General features: G+C 35.2%; 1 protein-coding gene across 1 annotated transcript in view; it reads left to right on the top strand.

The window, feature by feature from the left end:
• The first annotated feature begins 832 nt into the window (after nucleotides 1-832).
• Nucleotides 833-23611, top strand: part of GABRG1 (gamma-aminobutyric acid type A receptor subunit gamma1) — a 62538-nt gene continuing 39759 nt past the window's right edge. The window contains exons 1-2 of the mRNA XM_047854717.1: nucleotides 833-1040; nucleotides 14303-14451. Of these exons, the coding sequence (XP_047710673.1) occupies nucleotides 937-1040; nucleotides 14303-14451 (253 nt within the window). The 5' untranslated portion in view covers nucleotides 833-936. The remainder of the gene's footprint in view (nucleotides 1041-14302; nucleotides 14452-23611) is intronic.

Raw genomic sequence — 23611 nt, forward strand, 5'->3', positions numbered from 1 at the left:
GTTAGGTACCAAACACTGGAGCTCCACAAACGCTAAGCCAACTGGGGAGGGAGCAGAGAGCAAGGACTACCCATGTAATAGGTCTCCAACTCCTATGGCTAAGAGGACCTTTTTAAAATAGAATTTTTGCTTATGTTTTTGTAAAATGAGATTGTTCTTGCCGGGGATTATTCATGAGCATCATTTTTGGTGCCCTGGGAGAAGCGACTGCCAATCCTCTCACTCATAAGGGCAGCGGAAGGGGGGGGGGGGGGGGTGGAAACGTGATTACCAGGAATGCACCAAGCCCGCTCATTCATTCATTCAGTTATATATTCAGCATCTCCCGAGAGCTCATCTATGCCGGGCATTGTGCCAGCTGCTGGGTCTGCAAAGAGAAACGAGACACCGGCCGACACTCCAAATTACCAACGATGATTAACAAAAAATAGCAGAACCTTCGTGAGCCTGGGGAAACGGATTAGGTACTGCCTTCCCTTGGAACGCAGATTCAGAATCCAAACTCGGGAGAGAAAAAGGCAGCAGCCCCCGAAATAGTCAGGCAGAAGGGAAGGTCGGGGGAAGAGGGAGACTTCTTTTCCCAGAGAGGGAATCTGTCAAGGCCACTCAAACGTTTCTCCAAGGCTGCGTGAGAGAAGAGGTTTGTTTTTCTTTTGGAAAGACGGAGCCCTTTTCCCTACTGGGCTCTGATTTCTAGTAGGAGAAGCTCCGCCTCTCAGGGCCGGAGATTGGCCCAACTCGTTCTCAGATAATTTATGCCAGCATCCTCTCGGTCTTATTGGCTCCCCTGCTCCATTCCGCTGGGAGTCGCATCCTACCTGGTTGGGAGGTGTACTGCCTTCCCACACTCTCCCTTCTCGTACTCACTCACCCGGCTGCTGCTGAGGTGGGAGAAAAAGTCCTGGCTGGGAGAGCTGAGCGGAAAAAGCAATCCTGATGGGTTCTTGGAAAGCTGCTCTCTTCTCCCCTTTTCTTTTGTGGAGCCAAAGTAGAGTGGTGAGGCTGATGTTCTTGTTACTGACCCTGCATTTGGGAAACTGGTGAGTACATTCAAGGACTTGAAACTATTCCGTGGTATCAACCCCCTCCCCCCTCATTTCTCTTTCTTAAAAAAAAAAAAATTCTAAGTAATTTGCATTCCCCTGGGCACAAGTGCGATATTTTACCGTCGTTTTATTTTCCGATTAGATCTACTTGTTTTCAGATAGAATGAAAGGAACCTATGTGTGAAAGCGCAGAGGGGAGTTGAGTTTGGGTTTGTTTTGTTTTGTTTTGTGTGACTTGACACAGTGGAAACTAGTAAAGGTTCAGTTACTGGGAGCAGGGAGGGGGAGTAGAAATGATTTTGCTACTAAATTTAGTGAATGGGTGTCACTGATGAACTTTCTGGATAATTCTGCATTTTAAAGAGAAAGTTATTTTAGAAACTTGTTACACAACATGGTATGTATGATGCTTTTCTATAAAGTAACGTTGATTTTTCCCTTATCTTTTTTTTTTTTTGGTATTCTGGAAAAACCAAAGTTTTATATCAAGAGAGATTATAAATATGGCTTAAAAATCTTTTGGGTTTGAGGGTGTGCTATATTTAATTTGGAGATAACCATGTATATTTTATTGAGGTATGTAAATAATTTTTATTTTAATTGGTTGTCTACAAGTAAGAAAAAAAATGTATGGATGTGAATGTGGTGTGTGTGTGTGTGTGTGTGTGTGTGTGACAGAGAAAGAGAGACAGAGAGGCAAAGAGAGAGACAGTAGCATCCCCAAGCCTCCAATTTAACAGGAACAAGACTTGAGCTTCTTGGATTGTAATATCTTCCAATAAAACTTTGAAATAATTCTGGTAGAAAAATAAAATGGTCAGGTATAGAGGAGTAGTGGTTGAATGGAATTAAAATATATTAACAGACACTATTTAGGTCTTGGATATACAATACATATCATGTAAATGTATTTTGTATAAGTGCATATTTAAAATTATATTATTATATTATGTTATCCTGTTTAGAACTCCAGAATAAAATCACTATGCAGATGGAAACATGCCTCTATAACTACTTGTATCATTACTGAAATAAATTATTATGACGATTAATTGTAATATATAGCTAGAGTGAATATTGTTGTCATTACCAGCAGATAGAACAACTGTATTTTCTCTCCAAAAACAGGAAATGGATTAAGGTATACTAAGCAATTTTAGGCTTGTCAGAAAATGTTTGACATGCAATGTTTTTTTTAAGTATTACAGTTTTAGTTTATTTACCTTTTTCCCTTAGAAACTTAAATGTTCTGCATGGGCACAAACATACTACCGACTAATTATTTGTGGTATATAAGTTGTACCATGATGGCTTATTTCTTTGAATATATTATAAAATTATAGAAGATATTTTGATAGATCATGTATCAGTGCTTTCATGAATCTTCATAATACTACAAATGAATCTGTGTTCTCATAAGTAAAAACAGATTTACCCAGTGGCTTTCTGAAATAACAACCTGTATGCTCCTTTACCTTTATAAGTAGGAGTTTCCCTTGCAACCTAATAGGCTGATCTTTAAAGGACATACCGTCTATCTTCAAAGATGTTTTATTTAAGTAATATCTTTTGTTTTTGAGGATATTTACATTGCAATCCTCATAATTCGCTCCAGAAGTCTCTTCAAGCTGCTTAGAATTAAAGAGTTGTGCAGTGTAGTTGACAGGGATGGGTTCTAGAAGTCTGGAGACATGATCACCTGTGTCAAGAGTCCCTAACCTCCTTGAACAGGTTTTTCATCTAGGAAATGAAGGGTGGTTGGAGATCATTAATGGTTTCTACACATTTTCGTAGTCAATATGTTTACTATTTGAACTGAAACATAAAATATCCCAGTGGTTGCTCTACTGGGTTTTCTTTGCAGTTTTCAAGAGTGAAATTCTAATTGAAATTCCATGTACTTTGTTTTACCTTATGTATGAGTCAGAGAGGAGGCTTATGCAGTTAAAATTATATATAGATAAATAATTATATATAGATAGATAGATAGATAGATAGATAGATATAGGTATATATAGATAAATAATATGTATATATAAATAATTCATTTTATCACAAGACTACAGATAATTTGGATTATTCTGGCCAATAAATAAAAGAATATTAAAAAATAAAGCTATATATTGCTGTTATAATTAGCTCTCAGGGCCTCCATAATGAGAGTTTGTGTCTTCACTTTAAAGTAGCTACAGTTGTGGTGAAGTTTTCATCCTTTTAATATTTAGTTGGAGATAATTGGTTTCAGCATATAAACCATTTACATTCATATTTCCTTCTCCCTTTCTCCTTCTTTTGAGGGGCCTTTCTAAAAGTAATCACAGTTCTGTTTTTAAGAATTTTGATATGCTGGTTTCTAAAATAAATCTTTAGAGTCATCTATTTGGGGATTTACCAAATTGGGGGTTATTATTTCTTATATCTAATCAGAGACAATAGCTTGCTTCCTCATTAGTTTCCATCAAGTGCACAGAGAAGAGACACTATATTGATTTTTATATTGCTGAACTCTGAAAGCCTATCCTCTTATTGTAACTAAAAGCTGTAGTCATGGTACCTGTGTTTCATTCTCTGTGAGGCTCTATGGCATCTTGATAAGTTGGTTAAAATCTCTTAAGCCTGATTTGACTTATTTGTAATGTTGAGAAAAGCTAATTATAATCAGATTTTTAACAAGAGTTGAAAAAGTAGTCGGAGGTCTTAGTTCTTTTAAAAAGTAATTTATGATAAGCTTTGACTAAGAAGTTATATTCCGAAAGAGCCCAGGGAAAATAACTTGTTTTTTTTTTTTTCAAACAATTTCATGAGTCAATAACCATACAGTTTAGCGTTCAGTTGCCCAAATGAAAATATTCAAATACATTTGCTTTATAAAATATATTATTTTCAAGTAATTTCAGTAATATATTTTATGGAGGTACTAGTGAATGATTTTTCTTTAGGCATTTAGATTTTTGACTTAATTTTCTAATACAATACAATGCAAACTTGAAGACAAAATTACTGAGTAATGATATTCCATGATCATAAAATATTCAAAGAAAGACTAAGAGACAAATGCGTTTGAAGCTAAAATGCAAATATCACTATTGATAAATCTCTTGTGTTTAGACTCTTTTGGTTATGCCCTTCTTCCATTTTATTCCATAATATATTATGAGACACGCTTTTGACTAAGCAACAAAAGGACATGTTTGACTTTTTATTCAATCATTAAATAGGCTAACCTAATATTTTATAGTTATATAAAGGTGATTAAAATTTGTCTAAGAAAATATTAATGAAGGCAGGGTCCCAAAGGAGAGGAGGCAAGGTAGGGTGGAAAACCAAAAAAAAAAAAAAAAAAAAAAAAAAAGGGCTCTTGAGATTTATTTATTTAATTATTTATATCAAAATAGAATAAATGACTGCCATGAGAGAAAGAGGAAAGGTGGGCATAAATTAAATGTATGGACCTCAAGAGAATAATTCACAGGTACACATGGTACCGATTGAGAATCCTGGACTTGGCCATTAGAATGTAAATTCTAGTTTTAGCTCCATCATTTCCCACTAGGGTGATTTCAGGAAAATCTTTGAGACAGAGTCCTCATTTGTGAAAATAGAAATGACACTCTCCTTTCCAGCTTGTTTCAAGACCAAGAGAGAAAATTTGTGCAAAGTACATAGCATTTAAAATTTTAACTGAAAAGATATAACGATGGATATTCTGGGAATTACAGTGATTCTGGTATAATTTATACTGGTTAAAGTTGTCTCAAGTATGGTAAAGTCCTTCAACCCTTATGCATTATTAGGTATCTTTGGGATTCCAGTGAGATCATTCATAATTTCATTCAACAAATACTTCCTGAATGCCTGTTACATGCCAAACAAAGTGCAACGGGCTGCGTTTGCAGTGGCAAATAGACTAGATATGCGTACAACCTATATGCAGCTTTTACTCATGGTAACTCCTGGATTTATGGTATTAATCAAAGCAAAACATCTTATAGTCACAATAAGGAAGTATATATTCAGAACGCCAATGATAAACAGAAGAGTCTGCTGTTGGAACAGATCTCAATCAAGGAAAGAGAATTAAAGAGCCAACAGATTTCTCACCAGCAATACCCGAAGGGGGAAATGTCTCCAGAATTCTAAAGCCACATGTTCAGCATAGAACATTATACTTAGCCAAATTACCAATCAAGTATGAAGGGGGAATAATATTTGCTTCTATTATTCTCCCCGTTTTACAGATGGGAAAACTGGGGCACAGCAATTTTTAAACTCGCTAAACATCTTGCTGATAAGTGCTGAATCCAACACTCAAATCCATGTATTCAATGCCCAGAGCCTGCATTCTTAACCACCACACTTCTCAGATTACAAATGCAATTTAAATCAAAGCAATTAGCATGACTGTAGATGGAGGGGGGGAAGAAGGAAGAGAGGGATGAAAAGAATGATGGAAAGAAAGGACAGACCATGCAGTTGATGGAAGCATAGTAAGTATAAAAATTTGCGTCGCTATCACATAATCTGGAATACTATGTATAGTGCCAGATTAATTATTTTAAGAAAACCTTTAACAAAGTGGAACACTTGATCTAGAAAAAAACACCATAGGATAAAGAGTTAATAGCAAGAATTTGGAATCCAGAAAAGGTTTTCTGAGGACTCGGAATGGCAACTTATTTTTCAGGATGCTAAATAAAATCATGGTTGAATTTATTACACATAGGTATAATAGACATACCATCACTGACTAGTGGAAGCTACGTGAAGTCACATTTTCTTTCAACACAAAAGGCCTCTAACAAAATTATGGATGCCTTATCACCAGACTTCTTCAAGCAGAAGCTTGTTAGAGTTCTTGTGCTCTGTGGGAGGCAGATGAAATTTATGTCTCTTTCTATTTTTAAATATCTCAGAATCTAATTCTATCTACACTAAAATAGTGTAACCAATTGAAGCCTCATGTTTCAGGAAATAGTCTTAGCTATTAATTCACTCAGTAAACATCTATGGAGCATTAGCACTCATTCAACAAATATTTACTCAGAGCCCACGGTGTGTTAAGCAGAGTTCTGACAGCTGGAGATGCACTGGTAAGTAAGACAGAATCCTTGCCCTAATAACATTTGGGTCCTGTGTATGGGGCGTATATGGAACAGAATATATGCTCAATGTACAGAACAAAGAAGGCAGAGTCCCTGTCCTCAGTGAACCTGCATTCTGGTAGTTTATGTTGATGATAAAATGCTATATAATTGGTATTCCGAATTCTAGATGAACTAACTATAGTGCAGGCATCATAGAGGCTGGCATCAACTGCAACTCTGGGAAAGGACTCAATGTCATGGGCATAAGTTTGGGTCAGTATTAGTGAAGAAGAAAGACAGAGTGGGAGAGACAGAGAGAGAGAGAGAACATTTCCTTAGTAACAGTTCTTTTTGAAAAACCTTCAAATTGTCAGAACCGGAATGACTAGACAGATATTTTTCTTGTTTCAGTTCTACCCATTTGTATTCTCTTCTTTTTTAAGTGAATGGTCTGAGAGGATCCTTATGTCAATGAATATATTTTAACCTCTCATTTTGTGATTCTAAGAGTTAGGGAAAAAAGGTATATTTTTCTGCATTCAGAGGAACTCATTGCCATGTCTTTATTCCACTCGATTTTAAGATCTTTTAATATGTTTTATAATTTAATAAGCTTCCATATTATGCCTCCACTTTGTAAAATTTGTAGCAAAATTATAGATTTTATCTGATGCATAAGAACATCAAAGGCGTAGAGAATGTGAGTGTCATGAAGAATTTTACTGTTTCTATTGTATGTTCTCTCAGGGTCTATGTATATAAATTCGAACAATAGAGAATTTGGTGTTAATTTTAATACACTTTTAGCCCAATGGTCACTTTTTAATAGATTATAATGAAAATTATGGTTTATTTTCCTTCCTGTAAGAATATGTTTTCTTTTTATTCTGGCAGGGCCAACTTCATCTAATAATTCTTTTTTCGATAATTTCCTATAAACTCTCATACTGATCCTTCTATTTAGTTATGAGGATTTTAACCTCATACGTGTGAACTATGGGATTCTGATTAAAACTTCATTAAATTTACAAGCTGATTTGGGGATTATATATTAACGGTAGTGTCTTGTAGCCAAAATATATACGTTGCCTTTATGTTTTGTTTCTGTTCCGATAGTCTCTGTTTTTTTTCACATAAGACTTGTACCTTCCCTGTTACATTTCCTCTAATTTTATGTCAATTTTATAAGTCTGACAGTAGTACTAGTATCAGAAAGTTACTTTGTTCTTTGAAATTAATTTATATTAGGTTAGCTACATTAATAAGTTCCTATTAAGGCCAATGATTTTTGTTTTTATTTGTTTGTTTTCTTGATTCACTTTAATTTTACTTGCCAACAGCAAGATGGGCTCGAATATTCTTTCCATTCATCCAGTGAATTTTTTTTATGGGACACCTACTGGGTGTCAGGCACTGGTCTGGGTGCCAATGATATAACATTGAAAACCCTAACCGCTGCCTTCAAGGAGTTTAGAGATGTCCATAAATAAATAAGGTAGTTAAGAGGCCCCTGGGTGGCCCAGTCGATTGAGCATCTGATTTGGGCTCATGTCACGGTGTTGCGGTTCATGAGTTTGAGCCCCACGTCAGGCTCTGTGCTGACAGCTCAGAGCCTGGAGCGTGCTTCGGATTCTGTGTCTCCCTGTCTCTCTGCCCCTTCCCTGCTCGCACTCTGTCTCTCTCTCTCTCTCTCTCCAAAATAAACATAAATAAATAAAGTAGTTAATTAAGATGCAGTGTGGTCAATTTTATGGGAGAATTAGATACTGGACACTTTGGAAACAGAGTGGAACACACTTAATGTTCCAGGTTAGGGTCCCTTCTCCTTCCTCAAATTTCCTAAGTATTCCTTTTTGTGTGTGTTAAGTGATGAGTCTTACATTCTCTCGTGCTAAAAGAAAAATCATAGAATTGAGTGGGCTATCATTTCACCTCTCTAAACCTCCGAAAGTTCAGATCTGTAACCCTGTTGTCTACCAGGCTTTTACTTCTTCTGCTTCCCTAGTAACTTGTACAAACAATAAAAATGATTCAGAGCTGCAATTGTAGAAGGGAGCTTTGTATAAAAAAAAAAAAATTAGCAGCTAGAATATAGAGGAAAAAAGAAAGCAAGAAAATTCGCTTTTCTATTTTACTTTCATTTTCTTGGAATTTCAGATCTAAAATCAATATCTAGTCTCTAAAAACTAGCTCCTGTAGGCTTTGGCATTAGGATATCTCCTACTCAGAAACATGAGAACAGGTATGTTTCTTTCCTGGAACTTATCACTTGTCTTATGCTTATAAAAGCATATTTGAAATTTATAAACAAAGGCTAATCTGTCATGAACAACAGATCACAGATGAGGCCTGGCTTTGAAGTATCATCTTGACCCTCTAAACAGATTAATGGAAGAGTTTTCCCCAGGTGTCAGAAACAGGGCATTTGAAGTCACCTTTATATGCACTATATACAGGGTGACTATATAATTTATCATCCAAATTAGGTCATTTTGTGAGTAAAAGAGGGTGCAATTATTATTCTAGGACAACAGATAGAAACCATGGCCATCCTGGGCAAACTCTGATGAATGTTTAGCCTATGTATGAAAGACAGGTTATATTACTTGATTGACTTGCTATAGACCTATATTATTTTTCTCTGGCTATAAAGACGGTATAGCATATATAGTGTTACAATTCTGTTTGTAATTCTCCTTATAATTATAGGGTTTAGCATACTTTGGTTTACTTAGTCTGTTTTAATTATTATTAGTTCAAAGCTTTTGCTTGTTTCATTAAGAATAGTAATAACTCATTAGAGTAGTTTTTCACAAACAGTAAGTATATAAACTGATTGATTTGTATAATGTATTAAAATAGCTTAGTAAAACAAAAACAAAAACAAGAAAACCCAATACTGATGCATGTGACTCAAAATTTTTCTTTAGTAAATAGTTAGCAGTGTCAGTTAAAAAATATGTGGGAGGCAGAAGCTTTGGAGAAGCAGATACCAAGCTGAGATTAAACACGTAAGAGAGTTTTTAATTTTTTTTTCTTACATTTATTTATTTTTGCGAGACAGAGAGAGATAGAGCATGAGCAGGGGAGGGGCAGAGAGAGAGAGGGAGATACAGAATCAGAAGCAGGGCTCCAGGCTCTGAGCTGTCATCACAGAGCGGACGCCAGGCTCAAACTCATGAACCCCGAGACCATGACCTGCGCTGAAATCAGATGCTCATCCGACTGAGCCACCCAGGGGCCCCAAGAGATTTTTGAGAGCAATGCCTATGTAAGGTAAGCAGGAGGAAGTGGACATAAGGAAAGAGAGGCTTCAGATAATAATGGAAGTCTGACACCTGTGAACACAGGGGAGAAAGAAAGTTTGTGTCAAAAGAGTCTCAGGCTTCTAATCAAGTTTTGTGCAGGCTAGTGAGAGTTGTCTAACATAAGCTGCCCTTTAGAGGAGTCCCTGGTCCTGTAGGAATGGAGCGGTACGACTAGGATTTCTACTACGTTCAGTTATTGCTACGAGCAGCCCAAGGGAACCTTGGGTCTCCTGTAGATGCAGGTCTGGTCCAGAGGTCCGGCAACTGGGCCATCAGTCAACCACGTTCCCGTGGAGGGAAAACTGAGGAGCGAATTTTCAGGGCTGCCCCTGCTGTTTTCTTGGCAGAATATAAAGCCCGCTTCTCTCTATAAAAGGCTCTGTTGAATTACTTAAGTTTATGATTAGAAATTTATTTCCGAACACTATCTGATGTATAGGAAAAGGCAGTTCATTTTTTAGGTAGGCATTAATGACAAATTAACTCCTTTTCATGTATTTGTATTATAAAATTCCTCAGAAAGGTCATAGCATACTATTAATATACAAACAAAATTTAATTTTCTATAGCTCCACTAGTGTAGAATACTTAGAATACTCATTATGCAGCTTTCCCACCAAATCTTCAGGCATTTTATACATAGGCTTTGATAAAAGCAAATTGTTATATGTTATATATAACATTAAATCATGAAAATAATGTTCTATTTTTTTACAGACTGTTCAGTCTGTATGGTACATCAGTCAAATGGGTACAATCAATCAAATCAATCAAGTGGGTACATTCATTACATCATAGGGCTCTATAATTATTTACTTAAATGTCCTCTTAGTATTTAAAATTTGTGCTATTTAGGGGCGCCTGGGTGGCTCAGTCGGTTGAGCGTCCGACTTCGCTCAGGTCACCATCTCACGGTCCGTGAGTTCGAGCCCCGCATCAGGCTCTGGGCTGACGGCTCAGAGCCTGGAGCCTGCTTCAGATTCTGTGTCTCCCTCTCTCTCTGGCCCTCCCCCCGTTCATGCTCTGTCTCTCTCTGTCTCAAAAATAAATAAATGTTAAAAAAAATTTTTTTAAAATAAAATTTGTGCTATTTAAAAATTTTTTTAACGTTTTTATTTATTTTTGAGACAGAGACAGAGCATGAATGGGGAGGGGCAGAGAGAGAGGGAGACACAGAATCAGAAGCAGGCTCCAGGCTATGAGCCATCAGCCCAGAGCCTGACCCGGGGCTCGAACTCACGGACCATGAGATCGTGACCTGAGCCGAAGTCGGACGCTTAACCGACTGAGCCACCCAGGCGCCCCTAAAATTTGTGCTATTATAAATAATACTGTAATAAATATCTTTATATGTTATGGATTTCTGTGTCATTTGTTTAAATAGGTTTCTCCTTTATTAAAAAATAAGGTAATCTAGATCAGTAAAGCAACTTTGTCTTATTTTCAGGACTTAGCACATTTGTAGTACATGATATGTACTCTATAAATGAGTTAAAGCATTGGATTGGAAGTTGAGCACACATGTTAGAAAGTCTTTTTCATCAGAGCATATGTTTGTGATTCCTTGAAATTATTATTCTAACCCTTTGGAATTCAAGGATGGAGATTAAGCATCCTATTCATGCACAATCCAAATATCCTAATTACTTACCGTAAGAGTTGCTGTGTTCTTATGAATTAGAAAACTCACAGTCCAACCATCCTGAAATTTTTAATGAAGATAAAATGTGATGATATTATGGAAACTTCCAAAAAAAAAAAAAAAAAGAAAAAATTTGAGAGAGACAAAACAAGTCTTCAAATTAATCAATATTCCTGGTTCTATTTTTTAAAAGGGTGTATCCTGGAAATTCTAGAAATTTATTTTTTCTTATCTGTAAAATAGAAACATTAATATTTATTTCGTGGGATTACTCTGGATTAAATGACATAAAATGTGGAAAGAACATAGCACACAATTATTAAAACATGGTAAGAACTTAATGATGCACTATAGGTATTCAGTAGTTGATAGTAACAATAAAAATGTCAATAATTAAGATAACAATTATTAAAATTTTATACTCAGTGGTCTAAATGTATTTCCACTAACTATAAAATTATACTTAAATTATTTAAAAGAAGTGCTTGAGCATGAGTCAAGAAATTCTCAGTGTTACCTAAGAAAATCATACATCTTTCCCCTATGTGAATAGTCACTCAACATATGTAAACATTACAAATATCCCCCAGCCTGTGAAAGATATTGAGACATCAGATCAACTATGTGAATTATTTTTAAAATTATGACAAGTACTTTTTAATCACCAAAATAATACCAATAAGGTCTTCACATACTTAATGAATATTCCAAAGGTAATTTAGAAAGCTTGGAGGGAAGATACAGAAAAATTAACCATCATGAAATTTCCTTTCTATTATTGCCAAAAATGAGGACAGTTAGCTTTGTGATAGCACTGAGAGTCTCATATTACCTTCAAGCCAGCTGGGAAAAGAGGACTATAAATCACTATGAACTTGTACTTTGGGATTATCAGGACATTGCTACTGTTAAAAAATAGAAAAGGCTTTTATTTTTTTTTTTCATGGAAACTTCCATTTGACTACAATCATATTTCAAAGAAAGATCGACTGCTTCTATGTTCAGTGGCCTGCTTCAAACCACCAGATGTTTCACTCCATAAACTGGGAGTTTAAGCGAAATGGATGCTCTAGAATTTGGGTTGTTGCCAATATCTTAGCAATTCTAATTGGATAAGATAATGTTCCTGGAGGACACACCAGCAGGGACTCTTAATACTTCACTATTTTTAGTGATTTCGTTTATGAATGAATGTAGGTGTGTGTATATTTCATTGAGAGAAAATAAATTATTTTAAAGATGATCATATAGCTAGATTTCAGTAGTGTATACTTTTTGAAGTTAAATACAGCAATACAAATCATATAAATGAGTGCTTCCTTGAAAACCTGTTAACTAAATGTACCATTGGAGTTTACGTAGGAATTTAAGTTGTATACAGTGGTAATAAAGTACCCCCAAATCGCAGTGGCTTACAACACTAAATGTTTCTCACTGAGGATGCATGTCCCTTGTAGATCAGCTGTGGCTCTGTCCGTGTTGCCTTCGCTCTGGGAGTGAAGTAATGGAGTAGCTTCTACATGTTTCTGGTCATTTGGCAGAAAGACAAGAGAGATATGATGAACTGTGCTCTGACATCAAATCTGCTCGGTAGTGATGCAGGCCACATATATTCCATTAGCTAAAGCAAACCACAGGGCCACCCCTGAATTCAGTAGAACAGGGAAGTACAATCCTCCAGCAAGGAAGGAGCATTTCGAGTCACATGACCAAATTAGAAGTCAGTGGAGTGAGAAGTATAATTTTCTGACAGGAAGGAGAGAAGAAATACTGAGAATAATAGTCCTCTCCATTATCTGTTGATAATAACCATCAATAGAATTACAATGGAGAAGAAATGACTAGTCGATACTTTAAAGATGAAGTTTTCATTTATAATGTTAATTTGTACTCATTAAGAATAAAAAGGGTGGATGTTAATTAAGCTTATTTATCTTTAAATATACATATAATTATGTTGTACACCTTAAATTTGTACTATAATATACATTGGCTATATCTCAATAAAACTGGAAAAAGTTTTTAAAAGATAAAGAGGGAGAAGGCTGCATTAGCAAAGATGTTTTAGGTCCAAAGCAAAAGAAATCTAAATGGATAGTGTGGAAAAATAAACTAAAGATACTGAGATAAATTTGCATGTTTACTGCTAGAGGGAAGCCTATCTCTGAAATATTTGGAAATAACTGATATATTTTGGATTTACCTAATTTCACCAATGTAAGTGTTTATCCTTTTGACCCTTTTTCACTGGAGGGCTGAGATTTGCTGGAGTAGGTGTTAAGTCTAGGATGATCATACTCATTTGAGGATGGCATTCTTTATGAATAATGAAGAGTAGTTTGTTACTTCTGATGAATTGTAGATGAATATCTATATTGCTGCATTTTCTACCACAACGCAGGATTAAGCTGCATCCTTATGCTTGTTAAACACAGGGGTGTAGTAGGAAGCATTAACTGAAGAGTTAGTTAGGACTTGTTTTTCAGTTTTCCTAATAAAAGTGAGTTTGTGCATTGGCTAGTTCCCTACTGTCTTCAGTTTTCTCATTTACAAAATGAAAGCAATGGTGTTATTTGGTTTCTAAAGTTTCACTTCTGTTCATAAAACTTGATAGTCGTGTCCCCCTTCATATATGTCAGGTGAGTCACCCATTCAAGATTTGATGACAAGACAATCTCTGAAAAAGTTCTTAGAATATGATATCTAGGTTCTTCTGAATTGAAAGAAGAGGCATAGATGTATTGAATACTTTTTCCTTTATTCTTCTTTTCTACACATGCATTTTTAAATATCTCACTACAGCAATTATTACAACTTTTCCTGTATTTATTTACCTTTTAATTTTTTGGGGGGATGTGTTGTGGTTGAGTCACCATAAACAGTTGTGCAGATTCTATACTGCTCAAATCTAAGACCATCATTCACATTTCCAGTGCATAATCTCTATGACCTTAAATGACAACTGTGGATGTGGTCAAGATTTAATTTATTATTTAAAAATTATGTGCTACACTTCTTGTACTGAATTCTTAATTTTTGAGTATTATTATATCAGCATGATTCATATGAAGAAAGTATCAGTCTTACTGAATGTAAAATATTTTTAATGCTTTTTTCTCCTCTTACTACTTCCTAACAAAGAAATAAGAATTATGATTATCTTAAACTGTGTTTTTTAAGTACACAATTTGTTGAAATTTCTATCATTTTTGAATTATTTAGTGTTGATAAAGTGGATGACGAAGATGATGAGGATTTAACAGTGAACAAAACTTGGGTCTTGGCACCAAAGATTCATGAAGGAGATATAACACAAATTCTCAACTCATTGCTTCAAGGCTATGACAATAAACTTCGCCCAGATATAGGAGGTAAGTTTGAATTATCTGTTTGGGGACTATGAAAATCTTATTTACTGATGTCATTTTAGTCATATAACTCATATTCCTTGAGTGTCTGATGTATGTCAGAGACTAAGTTTGATAATTTATTAGTTAAATTGGCAGTGTTACGAATTCACAGTCTGATGTGGGAAGAAAGACATAAATATTTTTGATATAATTATTTTACAACTGCTACAATAAAGAGTACAACAGCAAAGTTTTGATAAAACTGCCTGAAAAGCTGAGAGATATTTCCTAAAAGAGATTATTTGAAAGGTAGGTAGGGATCTAGTTTTGTGCCCGTGCAGCACTGTTTTAATTAATGAATTCTAAGCCAGTAATAGTGCAGGTAATCTTACTTTGTTCTTGTCAGTCATTTGTATTTAAGTGTAAGTTTTATAATAATTAACTTCTAAGTGCCCCCCCATGACTTTTTTAAAACAAACAAAAAATATAGATCAGCCAACATTTTCATTGGGATTGCATTAAATCTATGCTCAATATAGAGAAGTTGAAATCTTTACCATATTGAATTTTTACCATACCAAGTTCATAAGCATCATCCCTCTCTCTCTCTCTATATATATATACATATATATATGTATATATATACATATGCATATGCATATGTGTATATATGTATATATGTATATACATATGCATGTGTATATATGTATATATATGTATATATGTATATATAGTTTCCTGTGAAGAAATGTTCAATATATTTTACTAGATTTAATTCTATATATTTGGATTTTGTGTTGTAAGTGTAAATACATTTTTAAAAATTTATTTTCTAATTTTACATTAGCAATATATATAAAAATGGCTAAATTGCATATTTTTTGTCTTCAGAAGCCTTGTGAAATTTCTGTATCAATTTTAATCATTTAGTGTTATATTCTTCTAGATTTTCTATAAAGATAGTTGACCATTACAAATAATTACTGCATTGCAAATAGTGTCTACTTTGCAAACAAAGAATATTTTACTTTATTTCCAAAATTATGCTTTTTTTCATGCCATGTTGAATTGGGTAGGACTAGAGTACATTTTGAATAGTCTTGGATTGTTCCTGGTATCAGGGAGAGCAATTCATACTTCACTATTAGGTATGATTGCTGTAGGATTCTTTTTTAAGATGCTTGTTAGTTTCTCTTATTTGCTAGAATTCTTTTTTTCCTCAATGTTTTGAATAATTTCTGTGCAACCACTGAAACAATCATATTGATTGTGTTTTGCCCTTTATTCTACTTACTGTTTGTTCTATAAGTAGCTTTGTCTGATTTTTAAAACTTTGCAGTTCTGTAACAAATACCAGTTGGTTGTGATATGGTAACTATAAAATATCACTAGATTCAATTTGATAATATTTTGTGTTGGAATTTTGTATCTATGTTCATGAAAGACATTAGCCATTTATTTTACTTATTTAATGTCTCTTTTAGTTGCAGAACTGAGATCATGATAGCATCTAAAAATGAGTTATGGTTTACCTCCCTTTTCATCTCTGAGTTTATCTAAAATGGATGATATTTTTTCCTTAAATATTCAGGAAAATTATTTGGGAAGTCATGCTGGTCTAGAGTTTGATTTGGGAAAAAAATTTTAACAGTTCAATTACTGTATTTTATTTTTTTAATGTTTATTTATCATTTTATTTTGAGAGCGAGAGAGTGCGTGCAAGCACAAGTGGGGGAGGGGCAGAGAGAGAGGGAGAAAGAGAGAGAGAATCCAAAGCAATCTCCACGCTATCAGCACATAGCCCAACTCAGAGCTTGATCCCACAGATCATGAACTGAGCCCATATCAGGAGTCAGACGCTAAACCAGCTCAACAGAGTGTGAGCCATCCAGGTGTGCTGGTTCAATGAATTTAATAATCAGGTTTAGTAGACTGAACCTCTTAAGGAGTATAAATTTTCAAATTTACTAGTGTTAAGTTGTTTCATAATAACATTTGCGATATTTTTTGTATTTAAGATCTGAGGTTTTTTTCCCTTTTTTGTCATTTCTTTTTTTAAAACTTTTAAAAGTGTTTATTTATTTTGAGAGAGAGAGAGAGAGAGAGAGAGAGAGAGAAAGAATGAGAATGCACAAATGAGAGCCAGTGTGTGAACAGGGGAGAGGCAGAGAAAGAGGGAGAGATAGAATCTCAAGCAGGCTCCATGCTGTCAGTGCAAAACCAATGCAGGGCTGTATCTCATGAACCACGAGATCATGACCTGAGCGGAAATCAAGAGTCAGACACTTAACTGACTGAGTCACCCAAGTGCCCCAAATATCCATGTATTTTTATCTTATATTTTGAAATACCAAAATTCACTCTTATTATCAAAGTGTTTAAAAGCAATTAGTTTTTACCATGAAATTATCCCATTTGTTATTCTTTACTTTCTTCAGTACTGTGTCCCCATTTAGAAAAAATATTCCTTACAGTGTTTCTTTTGGTGTAAATTTCAGGGCAAAAAATTATTTCTGTTTTTACATGAAAAATATTTTTATGTTGCCTTCATTTGAATGATATTTTCAGTTAACATTTAAACCCAGGATAGTTGCTGTTTCCTTTCCAAATTTTATTAACCTCACTCCATTTTATTCTATATTCTATTATTTCTGTTGAAAATCACTTTTCAACAACAATGTTGCTGTTCTAGAAATAAACTATCTTTTATCTCTGCAGGGTTTTTTTTTGTCTTTGGGTTTCTGCAGTTTTATGTAAGGTCCCCAGACTTTTTGTTTTGTTTTTGGTATTTGGGAGAGTTCATAGGGCTTCTTGAATCTATTTGTTGGAATCTTTGATTGCTTTTGGAAAATTCTTCGTGAATATTTCTTCAAATATTTTTTCTAAGTCAATTTCTTTGTGACTCCATTGCACATATGTTTGACGTTTTCCCTAAGTCTTTTTTTTTTAAATTAATGTTTATTTTATTTTTGAGAGAGAGTGGGGGAGAGAGTGTGAATGGTGGAGGAGCAGAGAGAGAGGGAGAGAGAGAATCCCAAGAAGGCTCTGTGCTGTCAGTGCAGAGCTCACTGTGGTGCTTGACTTCATGAACCATGAGATCATGACCTGAACCAAAAATCAAGAGTCAGATGCTTAAGTGACTGAGCCACCTAGGTGCCCCTCATTCTCTTTTATTATTGGCCTCTTTTCTGGATCAATAATTCTTACTTGCAGTATTTGCAAATTATTTTTAAAGTATTTCAAGTATTTATCAAATTTGCCATCTTTTTATCTATTTTCTTATACATATTAGCTGTAATTATTTTAGTCTTTGATAATCACAGTATCTTGATCACTTGTGTAACTTTAAAAATTTTTTTTTTCATTTTATGTCTTGGTTTAAGTTGATTTGCTTGTTTCATTTATTGTATGTTAATTTTTTATTGAATGCCAGTAGAGTATATTAAAAATAATGGAGGGGCGCCTGGGTGGCTCAGTCGGTTGAGCGTCCGACTTCAGCTCAGGTCACGATCTCACGGTCTGTGAGTTCGAGCCCCACGTCGGGCTCTGGGCTGATGGCTCAGAGCCTGGAGCCTGCTTCCGATTCTGTGTCTCCCTCTCTCTCTGCCCCTCCCCCGTTCATGCTCTGTCTCTCTCTGTCCCAAAAATAAATAAACGTTAAAAAAAATTAAAAAAAATAATGGAGACTTAGATGATGTTATTTCCTTCCAGAGAGGATTCTAATTTTGTTTTAGTAGTCAAGTTAAGGAAATTGCCTTTATTTGGCCCAAACTGGTGTATTTCTTTTTGTAAAACTTTGCTTTTCCTCAGGGCATAACCATTTGAAGTGTTTCCACTGACAGCCTGAGGTTTGTACTAGGAACCCCTCTCCTTGATGGCCCCACATATGCCAGAAATAGCTGAAATCTCTACATATTATTTTAGATTCTGATTTATATTTGGTTTCTTAACAACACACTGTGCATATGCACAATTTAGGAATTAGTAAATACCTTAAGGAGAAATTGGAGGTAGAATGTTTGATTAAATTCTTCTCTGTTGGTTCCTTTTTTTCTTTTTTTAATATGAAATTTATTGTCAAATTGGTTTCCATACAATACCCAGTGCTCATCCCAACAGATGCCCTCCTCAATGCCCATCACCCACTTTCCCCTCCCTCCCACCCACATCAACCCTCAGTTTATTCTCAGTTTTTAGGAGTCTCTTATGGTTTGCCTCCCTCCCTCTCTAACTTTTTTTTCCCCTTCCCCTCCCCCATGGTCTTCTGTTAAGTTTCTCAGGATCCACATAAGAGTGAAAACATATGGTATCTGTCTTTCTCTGTATGACTTATTTCACTTAGCATAACACTCTCCAGTTCCATCCACGTTGCTACAAAAGGCCATATGTCATTCTTTCTCATTGCCAAGTAGTATTCCATTGTGTATATAAACCACATTTTCTTTATCCATTCATCAGTTGATGGACATTTAGGCTCTTTCCATAATTTGGCTATTGTTGAAAGTGCTGCTATAAACATTAGGGTACAAGTGCCCCTATGCATCAGCACTCCTGTATCCCTTGGGTTAATTCTTAGCAGTGCTATTGCTGGGTCATAGGGTAGATCTATTTTTAATTTTTTGAGGAACCTCCACACTGTTTTCCAGAGCGGTGCACCAGTTGGCATTCCCACCAACAGTGCAAGAGTGTTCCCGTTTCTCCATATCCTCTCCAGCATCTATAGTCTCCTGATTTGTTCATTGTAGCCACTCTGACTGGCAGAGAAGTCATAGCTGTTTGGACAGACGTTAACTTCAATTTTTGTTTCTCCAGCCCAATGTGGCAGATGCAAATTCTAAGCCATTTCTGTGCAGTAAAACAGCAAATGCACCAATGGGGAAAAGTGGCCAGCATAATGTAGAGCTTACATCACTGCATTTCCAATCCTTCAAGGAAATTGTTGCATCAAATCCTGATTTTGTTAGCTGCTGTGTGATTCTTTCAATAATTTTAAAATTTTTAAATAAATTTTATAGTTATGTTCATTGGGAAGATTAGTTTGATACCAAATATTTACCACAAGAAGCAGAAAACTGGGGGCTCCTGGGTGGCGCAGTCGGTTAAGCGTCCGACTTCAGCCAGGTCACGATCTCGCGGTCCATGAGTTCGAGCCCCGCGTCGGGCTCTGGGCTGATGGCTCAGAGCCTGGAGCCTGTTTCCGAGTCTGTGTCTCCCTCTCTCTCTGCCCCTCCCCCGTTCATGCTCTGTCTCTCTCTGTCCCAAAAATAAATAAATGTTGAAAAAAAAAAATTAAAAAAAAAAAAAAGAAGCAGAAAACTGTAGTTCCATTTTACTTATCATACTTCACTATTATTAGTTGATAGTCTGTTTTCTTCCAATAAATAAATTCCCTGAAAGTAGAAATCACCATATCCCTAGTTGTTAAAGCAATGCCTGAAGCATAAGGTTCACTTAATATTTGCTGAATGTATATCTTCTGAATAGAAGCCAGTATATATAGTCTTTTTTATTCCATACGTAGGTATTTTGATAGCTCTATTTCATCAATTTACATTTAAAGTATATTATTTCAGATCAAGATATGGGATTTCAAATTCTATGTACATCTGTGACATCATCACTTTGCTTAATAGTGTAGATTAAACATGTCCCAAGAACCTTGATAATCGTACCATGCATAGTAGCACTTTATCTGTGTACCTCAGAGTATACATAATGAATAGTTGACTTGTTTAGGTGACCTTTGCAGGAATTCCTCTCTGTCCAGAATTTCATTGCTATCTTTACTCTTCATTGATGCTATGAAAATTTATACAGTCAACTTATTGAGGACTTCTAAGCTTAAGGCAAATTAACATTAAAAGGTTGTCTAATTCTAGTGAATTTTCAACTAGTCTATGTTGAATCTTCTTTTTTTTATTTCTTAACAACTATTAGGATAGGGTCTATGGCTTTCCAAGGAGTTTTAGTGATTCAAATAGTTTGAGCTAATCTAAAAATTAATATCTGAACAGAATTAATGCTATCACTCTCCTAGGTCATGGGAGTAGACCATGGGAGTAGACCATGGGAGGTCTAGTAGCAAGTGCTACTAGAGAGGGACTTGGTGGGGTGAGGTGGTGAGGAGGTGTGATCTGCTCTTTTATTCCATCTGCTTAAGTCTTTGAGGTTCTTAGTGATGGGAACATGCAGGAACTACCAAGGGGGATGGTCTTCCTGTTCATTTCATTGGATGCAGTTGAAACCTTTGTCTTGTTAGTTTCCACTTCATTTCAGGCAAATCCTAATTAGCCCTTGATATCCTTTGAGAGGCATTTGTATAAATAACAACGTTTATGAGTAGGAGGGTAGGATTGTTTTCTGTTGTTTGTTCATAGGCGTTTTATACTGTTTACTTCCTTGACCTGGGAAACCTAGATGGTTCTACCTTTCACCAGCATTAGCCCTTCCATCAGTAGATATGAGATGTGTGCTGCTGGTGCACAACTTTCTTGGGTCAAAAACCTAGTGAGATCCTTCTAGCCCAGTCAGCTTCTTTTGATGTGAATTATGCCCACAAGAAATTAAAATATCCTAGACACACAAAAGAATGGGTGTGAAGATACTCCACTGCTTTTCTCTCTAGAACCCATGGCTCCTCTGTTTCTTTTACCTTGATCATGTGTAGGAGCAGGAGCAGGTTGCTAAGTCTGCTGCCTACAGAGATGTTTAACTACAGAACAAGAGGCCCATCTTATATTTTCCTAAGAAGACAATTTCAGTAAATAAATATATATATGCTTAATTAAATATATATAAATTAGCTTATATTAAAAAAATTTAATGTTTATTTATTTTTGAGAGAGAGACAGAGCATGGGGGAAGGGCAGAGAGAGACAGAGACATGGAATCTGAAGCAGGCTCCAGGCTCTGAGCTGTCAGCACAGAACTCGACATGGGGCTCGAACCTGTCAATTGCGAGATCATGACCTGAGCTGAAGTCAGATGCTTAACCAACTGAGCCACCTTAATTTATAGGTGCCCCCATAAATTAAGTTATATTAAAATAGATAGTTAAATATATATTAAAATTGTCATATATGTTCATTGGATACTTAAATTGGTTATTGGCTAGTGAGTATTGAAATGTTGTTTGTTTGGCTAAGAGAATACAGTTTTACTTTAATTTGATTAATTTCTATTTAAGTAAGCATATGTACCATGCATAGTAGCATTTTACCTGTATCCATAATAAATGACTTGACTGTTGAAGTGCTCTTTGTAGGCATTTTTTTCTATCCAAAATTTGTGTTAGTATCTTTTCTGGATTTTTGTGTTAGTATTGTGGCTACAGTATTAGACTCACTTAAGTACTTATTTACCCATGTGTACCTTTTCATCCACACATAGCCAAATACCTATGTGCCCGTATGTAACCTGCAGAGGGAAATGGTGAGTGCTAGTTGACATTTCCCTGTTAGCAAGTCCTGGAAAGAAGTATCTGGACCCAAACCCAAAAAAGTATCTGGGTTGAGAACCCCTGCTGTCTTTTCTATGGCAAGAAAAACATTAATTATGGTTCTTTCAGAGTCAGTGTGTTATAATGGTATCATATGAATCAATGGGTTTGTTTCTTTTTTTAATGGAAAAGACTGTTAAACTTATGTTCTAGGATTAGAGTTTTTAATTGACCAGAATTAATTTTTAATTAACCTTAATTAATTAATCGGAATTAATATAAAAAAGTGACCCAGAAGCTACATGATCTGCCAAAGATATCTTTATTTGAATATGTCATCCAAGAAAACATGGTTAAAAATGATTATGAAGAGAATATTTTTTAAATCCATTTTATTTTATGTCTGGAAAAGAGGTATCTGGTTTTAGCTATCTGGAAGCTGAACATGGAAATTTCATTGACCTCACTGCTTTCTTTTTTTTTTTTTAATTCTTTTTCCTTCTTCATACTATTCTCTGCACTTTCTTTAAGGTGCCCAAAATGTCTATTCTTTCCATATATTCACTCTCACCAAGAGTTTATATTCTGGTGAGATACTTAAAGCAAAGTACTTAGAATCACAATGCGGAGAGGGGCTTTGCAAAAATAATCCAGTGTCGTCTACCTGCCTTCCATCTATGAAAAATGTAATTTGCTATGGAAGTACATGTTTTTTCAGCATTGTTATGTTGTCACAAAAAAAGGAGATCTCTCATTTCCATGTGTGTTGAAGAATTAAACATAGTCTATGGCCACTTTCTAATGATCACTTAATGAGCCTGGAATGACAACGTCCTTTTAGTTTTCTTTTTTAAATACCACCCCTGCAAATTAAACAACTTTGGACTGAGAAAATCATGGTGCTAAGAAAAAATATTTACTCTTCCAAGAAGCCTATATTTTCAGTGATTTCACCCACAAGTATTGTTTATAGTATGAAGCAATAAAAGTGGTAATGAGTCACTATTAAGGAACAATGCAGATTTCTGTTGTTTTCCTCATTACTGTATATTTTGAAGGATATCATCTCTAGCTGTAGTTTCAAAATTAATCTGAAATATTTTAGTCCACCTGCAGGCTTATTCTTCCTCATGTTTTGGGCCTGAGGTTTAAAGAACCGAGTGAAATACAAAGAGCCCAAAGATATTATACTCCTGGTATGCAAATATATATTTGTTAAGTTATTTATTGAATATCTTCATCAATAGCTATGTTCTACATGGGACTCACTAAATGTGATTCTTCATTCGTCCCATCCCAGATGGACTTGTTTTATGTTGCTCATGAAATATTTCTGTGTGGCTATGCCCTAATGCAAGAGTTAATACTTTATAGTATACATATATTTGTCTTATAATTGGTTAAGGAAATATTGATATCAGGAAACCAGGATAGATCACTCAAATCTAAAATGTTCTACACTGTAAATGTGAAAAGTACATCCTGTATATAGAAATGTCTTCAGGAATCTTATTTCTTGGCATAGACAATGTTCAGCCCTTACTATCATGCAGTAAAGAGATGTTTAGTGTTTGTTGATTTATCAGATGAGCTGAAAAATAATCTAATTAAATAAGTTTGAACGTTGCCCTTAATTGCTTTAACTGGCAATATATATACTTACATATGGAACGAATCAACCTATTTTTTATTAATTGGGTTTCATAAAATCCATTACTGTAAATCTGACCAAAATTATCTTAA

This window comes from Prionailurus viverrinus, chromosome B1, assembly GCF_022837055.1.
Source record: "Prionailurus viverrinus isolate Anna chromosome B1, UM_Priviv_1.0, whole genome shotgun sequence".
Classification (NCBI taxonomy): Eukaryota; Metazoa; Chordata; class Mammalia; order Carnivora; family Felidae; genus Prionailurus; species Prionailurus viverrinus.